The sequence below is a fragment of the Suricata suricatta genome, chromosome 3, assembly GCF_006229205.1.
Source record: "Suricata suricatta isolate VVHF042 chromosome 3, meerkat_22Aug2017_6uvM2_HiC, whole genome shotgun sequence".
Taxonomy (NCBI): domain Eukaryota; kingdom Metazoa; phylum Chordata; class Mammalia; order Carnivora; family Herpestidae; genus Suricata; species Suricata suricatta.
The window spans coordinates 808,633-816,400 of record NC_043702.1 but is presented as its reverse complement, the minus strand read 5'-3'; the positions used below and the strand labels follow the sequence as shown (position 1 = coordinate 816,400).

General features: G+C 59.2%; 1 protein-coding gene across 1 annotated transcript in view; it reads right to left on the bottom strand.

Moving 5' to 3' along the window:
- Positions 1–4,932, bottom strand: part of KIF1A (kinesin family member 1A) — a 63,005-nt gene extending 58,073 nt beyond the window's left edge. The window contains exon 1 of the mRNA XM_029936155.1: positions 4,766–4,932. Coding sequence (XP_029792015.1) covers positions 4,766–4,871 — 106 coding nt within the window. The 5' untranslated portion in view covers positions 4,872–4,932. The remainder of the gene's footprint in view (positions 1–4,765) is intronic.
- Positions 4,933–7,768: the final 2,836 nt, after the last annotated feature.

Genomic DNA, 7,768 nt, shown 5'->3' with positions numbered 1-7,768 from the left:
GTCACTGTGCCCTTCTTGATTCTGCGAGGCACGGCCCTTGTCCACGTGTGCAAGGCCCACCCCCCACTGGAATGTCACCCCTGAGGGCGGCAAGAGCGTCTGTCCTGTTCCCCTGGGGCTCCGTGGGGAGAGCACTTTTCCATGTAAACCGGCCCGCAGGTAGGTGAGTGTGTGTGCGTGCGTGTATGACAGAGAGAGAGCACAAGCTTGCTGACAGCGTGACGGGGCCCCCGACCCTGGCCTCTCCCGCACAGCCACAGGAGATGAAAGGCCTCACAGAGCCTCGGTTTCCCCATCTGTGCCTCATCCCAAAAGAGGTCACCGCTGTGACCCTGCGAGCAGACCGGCCATGGCGACCCTACTGGGTGGCAGGCATCCAGGGGAGGAGCGTCTGCCCCAGGGCTCCTCCCCACACCGTGCTGGCCAAGCCGTTCACGGAAAGGCCTGCAGCAGGGCCACTGTCTCCCCAGCCGCAGCTGAGTTCCCTTCCACAGCCTTCCATTCCCAGTCTCACTCTATTTGGAGCCTAGAACATTCTAGAACAGTGATGGCAAACAGGTGCTGACTTAGATCTGAGTCAGGCGTTCACAGCACCTGGGTCTGTGCACGGGGGTGCTGGTTGACAGGGCCTTTGGGAGAAAGACTGCTACGAGCAGAGAAGGGTCTGGAATGTTCTAGTGGACCATCCAGAATGGCGGTGCATGCCTGAAGCCCACCGGGACCAGCCTGCCAGCATCCAGGAGGAGGGCGGGAGGCAGGAAGGCCGGGCTGGGTGCGGGCCTCTGGGGCCTATCAGGGTTGGGGGCGGGCCCTGGGCGCTTCTGCACCGCTGTGGCCTGGGTCCAGTCCCCTTTGCTCCAGAGGCACTGTCCGGGGCCAGCAGTCTCCTCCCCAAATTCACATCTCCCTGGAGCCCTAGAAAGTGACCCTCTTTGGAAATAAGGTGAGACCATGCAGATCAGGGTGGGCAGTAGATTCAGTGACGTGGCTCCTTATAAGAAGAGAAAGCACAGACAGACAGACAGACATGTGGGAACGGGCCACGTGAGGACTGAGGCAAGGCCAGGCCCCGGCAGCCCCGCGGGCAGGAGATGGGCCGGGAGAGATGCTCTCAGAGCCTCAGAGCGAGCCGGCCCTGGGGGCAGCCCGACCTCACACTCCTGGTTTCTGGGAAATCAGCTTCCATCCCAGCTTATTTTTCCTGGGAAAATGAGTTTCCCCGCCGGTGCAGCGGGTCCAGGGGTGCGGACTGGTCTGTGCTGGACATGGGAGGCACTGAGATCCCGGCCCAGCCTTGCTTCTGGGGCCCCAGCGGGGCAGGGACAGGGCGGGGCGGGGCGGGGGGTGGGGCAGTCCCGAGGGTTCCTCGGCGCAGCCAGGACTCGGAGAGAAGAGAGCAAACCCTTCCAGAAGCTTCAGTCTATTCTTATGTGGAGCAGGGATGGGTCACAGGACCTCTGTACTCCCGAGGAACCTACACCAGACCCGCCACGTAGGGACGGAGGCACGTGTTGAGTACAATTTGGCTGGCTCTCAAAATCGCTAGATTTGGAATGTTCCAGTGAACAGTATCATCATCCGGGTGAATGGTACAGGATGACAGAGTAAATTCACCTCTAATGGCTCTAATCTGTGTGTCACAATGGAAGTTCAAGGGGCGCATTTAGGGAACTGGCATCTCCCGTGCTCACCTAGTTTTGAGACTTGAGAAACATGTCACCTTCCGGGTCTAGCGGGGTGGGGGGCAGACCACCTCCTACCCGGGCACTCCAGGCCTGGCCCTGGGAGCCGTGGGGCACGCACACGGCCAGAGCAGGCACCCAGTGCCCTTACGGAGCCCACCTGGCGTGTCACTGGGGAAACGGCTCCCCGCTCAGCGCTTCCTGGGCTGGCCCTGGTGGCCTTGCACAGCCTTACCCTGTGGACCATCATCCCCACCCCTTCTCACGGGCCCCGTGGACACTGCAAGGTGGCCGCCCAAAACCCACCCCTGAGGTGTCCACCTGCCCAGCTCTGCCCCAGGGTGGCCGGGAATGAAGCCCGTCCTGCCCTCTGACCCCATTCCTTAGCCCAGCTTTTCTGTGCTGGGGGCTGAGGATTCCCTCCTATCCTCTGGGCTCCTTTAGCTTTCACCCAACTTCTGACCTGGCTTCTAGCACTTTCTATCAGTACCATCACTGCTTTGTTTTCTCCAAAATGAAAAGTTTCCAAAGTGAGTGTCCTGATTACCCATTCTTCTGACAGTTCTCTCCCCTCTGTCCGTCTGTCTCTCCATCTCCATCTGTCTCTCTGTCTCTCAGGCCAGAGGTGGGTCAGTCTTCACCCCATAGCCCATCATCTCCTCCAGCCGTTTGCTTCCGTGACCCCGTCCCGTCCTGTCCTAGACCGCTCCCAAGTCCCAGGGGAGACGGGTCTGACGCTGATGTTTTCTTCCTTCTGTTTGTTCTGCAGGCGCTTAGAGGATTCGGTGGCCTGTGAGCCCCTCGCGCCAAGCCCCTCAGTCGCTGTCTTAGGCGGAGACGGTGCCCGGGGGTGAGCAGGGACCCCCAGAGTCACTCCCGAGGCCCTGGGTCATCCAGCACCTACATGACAGGCCCTGCCAGCTCCCTGGGAGGTGTCCGCTGCTCTCCCAGGGTCGGAGCCCCTAGCAAGGGTCGCGGTTCTCACCCACGGGGTCACCTTCCCGCCGGGGTCACGGTTTCACCCGGGGTCACGGTTCCCACCTGGGATCACAGTTCCCAGCCGGGGTCACAGTTCCAGCTGGATTCACAGTTCCTGCGTGGCCCTTGTCCTCCCCCCTTAAAGGTGAGAGTCACACGGGTGGAGCCCCAGCCACGAGGAAAGCCCCGGGGCCGACCCTCAGCTCCCGCTGGGGGAGACGCCGGCCTCTGGGGAGGATGACGGAGATGCATTCTCTGGGTCTGGGGGCCCCGGCGACCGGCCCCACTGCCTGTGGTCCCCCCCCTCGGCATCAGTGCCTGCGGCAGGTCCCTCCCCGCTTCCACACTCTCTCCCAGCGTGTCCCGGGACTGCCTCCCCGAAAACCCTGGTCACCCGAATCCCCCCATCAGGGTCTGTTTCCAGGGACCGAGCAGAGGCAACACCACTCCTGACAGGTGCGACAGGGCCCGGGGACCTCCACAACCTGCCACACGGATGAAGGGCCACAGGGCGCCCCCCAGCCGCCCCCCCATAGAGCCTAAAGGTGCCCAGAACATTCCCGGAGACGCCCCAGTCCTCACCCCCTCTACAGGCCCTGAGTGCCCCTCCCTCCAAACCTGGTGGCTAATAGGCGGGGCAGCGTTATTTGGGGGTGCAGGGCACCCGAAGCCGGCGAGGCCTCCGCCCGCCCCACGACCTGAGGGCGAGTGCCGCCTGAGGGAGCTGTCGGTGCCAAGCACACGGGTGACGGCCGCAATCACCGCCTGAGGGACCCTGGGGGCAAACCGCCTGGCTGAGCCCCGAATTCTCGCTCTAAGTCAGCAGTTGTGGGGCAGGCTGTCAATCAGCGGCAGATATAACCCAAATAGGGCGCGGTTTCCACAGGACCCTAAACAAGCCTCGCAAAACTGCGGGTGGGAAGCAAGGGTGGGGGGTCCCCCTGGGGGCTGGCGATGCTCTGCTCAGGCTGAGACCTCCCAGCTACGCACGGTGCTCTGTCCGCGCATCTGCACGCCGCGGCAATTCAACACAGAAGTTCAAAGCAAAAGAGCAAAGGACAGGCTCCGAGGGAGTGCTGCCCCCTGACTCGCAGTGACTGCTCCCCTGGACTCAGAGTGGGTGCTCCCCCCGACCTGGAGTGGGTGCTCCCCCCAACTTGGAGTGGGTGCTCCCCGGACTTGGAGTGAACGCTCCCAGGACTCAGGGTGAGTGCTCCCCGGGCCCCGCAGTGAGTGCTCCCTCAGATTCCGGCAGCCTGCACGCTAAAGAAACCCTTCAGGGCGCATCTGAGCACGAACCCACCATCCTATCTCCTGCTCTCTGCAGTGTGGACTGCAGGCCTCCTACTTCGCAGGCAGTTCTGAGATGATTTACGGTCACAAACAAGGCCAAAGAACAGGCAGCGGAGGGCAGCTCGAACAAGACGAGAAACCAGCAACCCTGCCGACTGGTTGGAAAGTGTGCCCCCAAATTCACATCCACCGTGAGCCTCAGGACATGACCTTATTTGGAAACAGGGTCGTTGAAGATGTAATTAGTTGTTACAATGAGGTCACACTGGATGGCGGTGGGCCCTAAATCCAGTGACCAGTGGGCTTTTGTTTTGGTTTGGCTTTTAGTCAAAATATAGTGTCATATCGGCTTCAGGAGTAGAAATTCAGTGATTCATCACTCGGGTGCGGCACCAGTGCTCATCCCAAGTCCTCCCAATGCCCAGCCCCCACAGCCCCACCCCGCCCACCTGCCAAGTGATCTGCGTTCTCATAAAAGTCACCTGAAGATGCCAGCTACCAGCTTGGACGGCCAGACCCGCGGAACTGAAAGACGCAGGCACAGGGCCTTCTCTAGCTCAGAGCAGCACGGCCCTGTCACTGCCTTGGTTTCAGACACTGGCCTTCAGAACTGGGAGAGGATATGTTTCGGTTGCTTTAGCCTCCCCACCCCGGTGGTGATCGGTCACTGCCGCCCCCAGGGAACTAACATACCAGGTGGACACGGAGGGAGCTGGGGGGCCTGGGCGGCTGCCGTGTCTGGCGGGGAAGCCCAGGACGCGGGGCCCTGAGCGCCCAGCGGCCGACGGCAGTGCCAGGCAGCCAGTACTCACTGGTGGTGCTTCCCGACATCTGGATGATGCACTTGGAGTCCCGGCTCATTTCCCTGGAATTGAAGGGGCGGACCCGCACCGCCACCTTCACCGAGGCCCCGGCCATCTCTCCGGCCTTTGTCGGTCACCCTCAGCAGCGTCAGGAGCCCTGGTGAGCACGGAGACACCTTGGGAGAAAGGGAGACACGAATTAGAAACAATACCCAAAAGGCAGAACGGTATTTCTGGTTGGGGACTGAACCGTCCCCCTTTCGAAATCCCACTAAGTGATACCTTCATGTGCTGCCAGGCCACAGGGACAGGGGACTGGAGGGGGGCGGCTACCGACACGCAACACCCCGAACTTTAGACAAGAGAGCAGACAGGATGAGTGCAGCCCGGCGTAGCAAGCCCGGGAGACCCGGAGCCTGGCGTCTGGCTGGGACCGAAAACGGGTGTTTGTGGAATGTCAGCATTGAACTTGTTATGGGTTGAATTATGTCCCATCAAAATCCCTGCCTTGGCCCCCTAAACCCCAGGACCTCAGAATGTGGCCCTCTCTGGAGACGGGGCCCCTGCAGATGTAACTGGTTAGGAGGAGGCCACACTGAGTCGGACGAGCCCCCGACCCGATACAGTGTCCTTATAAGAAGAGAACAACTGGACACAGAAACCCTAGGAGAGTGCCGTGTGGCGACAAGGGCAGAGACTGGGGTGATGCTTCTAGAAGCTGAGGAACGGCAGAGGTGACAGCAAACACCGGAGTGGAAAGCCCAGGACAGTCTCCCCGACGATCTCAGAGAGACCAGCCCTGTTCACACCTGATCTGGGATTTCCGGCCTCCGGACCCGGAGACCCTGTGTCTCTGGTCCCCGAGCCACCAGTCTGCGGAACTTTGTTACAGCAGCTCGAGCTCGGACAGGCTAGTGGAGACCCCTGGGCGCCCACCCTGCCCCTGCGGACATCCAGGCCCCTGCCCTCCACCACCCCCGGGGAAGGAGGCCCCCTGCCCAGCCAGGGGCGCCCAGGGGCTGGACGAGGGTGGGCGCGGCACACCCGCTGAAGGGGGTGGGAGGAAGTGTCCAAGATGCCAGGCGGTGGGGACCCCACGCGGGGGGGACGCCAGCCAGGACCACAGCCCCAAGCACAAAACAGGCCAAAACAACCAGAAAATGAACCAACAGCGAGAAACAGTGCAGGGAACAGAAGGAAGTATTTTCCTAATTCCTTGTAATTAATATTCTCAGAGAGAAAAGCTACTACGCCCACAGGCGAGTGGAGGAGGCCATTTTTAAAAGGACCATTGAATGAATAAGAGAGTTCTTAGAAATGAACACAGAAACTTTAAAAGTTGGAAGTTAGTAATTTTCCATGAAAGGAGAGAGAGAAAATTTGAGGACCAATGAAAAGCAGCCATTGAAGAGATAATTCCAGAAAACCTCCCAGGACTGCCAGTCCTGACTCAGAGTCCAAAGGGTCTGCCCACCCTGCCAGCCATAAAAAGTCACACACCAGCAAATGGTGACATTTCCGAAGTTCAGGGTCCAAGGGAAGGTTCCGGAAGCTTCCAGAGACACGACAGACCACAGATGATGGAGAAGCAGAGTGGTGTCTGCATCTCTCTGGCCACGTGCTGGTAAGACACGTGCAAATGGCCGAGGAGCGGTGCCCTGCCACCTGGGATTCGAAACTCAGCCACCTGCCAGTATAGTGTGAGGAGAGGGAAGACCCCGGAGGGCTCTGGAAGATGCTAGAATCTGAGCTCCGGCAAGTGAGGGAGTAAACAGGGAGTGTGAGAAAGGTGCAGGTCCAGGCCCAGAGGATGGTGCAGGGGGTCCCAGGAGGAGCCTGGGGCTGCCTCGAGGGGACATCCCTGATGGGAGGGGACATCAGGGACACCAGCGGGAAGGAGGCTAGGTCCAGGCCAGCGGAGAAGTGACTGTGCACCTGCAGCTGGGTCAAGTGCCCCTTACAGCCGCAGGCACACCCCTGTCCGCACACCCTCATGGTTCTCAGTAATTTCACCTTCCATCCGTGAGGGGTCACCCAGGAGGGGAGGGGAGGGATGGGCCTCCCTGAGAATCGGCTTCCTTGTGCTGGAAAATCTCTGTGCCTCTCAACTGGGGGAAAGTCTTAGGCCATCCCAGCTGGGGCGGGGACAGGAAGGGCAGGGAAGTCCTGGTGAGAAGTCAACCTGAACGACTTGATGCCTTTAGGGCAGCGTGCCTGGTGCCCCAAAGCAGGAGGCTGGGCGCCTGGGGGCTCAGGCGCTTAAGTGTCCAACTTGATTCGGCTCAGGTCCTGATCTCAAGGTCTGTGGGTCTGAGCCCCTTCGGGCTCTGTGCTGACGGTGCGGAGCCTGCTTGGGATTCTGTCTCTCCCTCTGTCTCCCAAAATAAATAAATAAACATTAAAAAAGAGGCATCTCTGTCATGTAAGTAATGTTCAGCACCGAAATAGGAAATCATTAGGAATGAAGAAAATATTTAGATAGCAGATGTTCAATTCAATATTGCAAAATTTTCAGTTCTTCCCAAATTGAGCTCTATTATTTCAGTGCGATTCCAATAAGCAAAATACTCCAACAGGATTTTCAGTGGAATTTTGCAGATGTTCGAAAGAGAGCTGTGAAAAATAAGGGCACACCCGCCCAGGGATCACACTTGCTGTGAAGGCACAAGTTGCAAAGTACAGCAATGACGGACAAACAGACAGCAACAGAAAAGGCTAAGCATGACCAGAGACAGACAGACACATGCACACACACACACACACACACACACACACACACACACACACAGACGCACGTATAAACACACCCCTAATAGATGACAAAGCAGCGTTTCAGGCAACTGGTGAGACTGGGTTAGAACAATTGGTTCTCCCTTATTAAAAACTAGAGCTAAAGGGGCACCTGGCGGCTCAGTCAGCGGAGGCTCTGACTTCAGCTCAGGTCATGATCTCACTGTTCCTGAGTTCAAGCCCCACATCGGGCTCTATGCTGACAGCTCGGAGCCTGGAGCT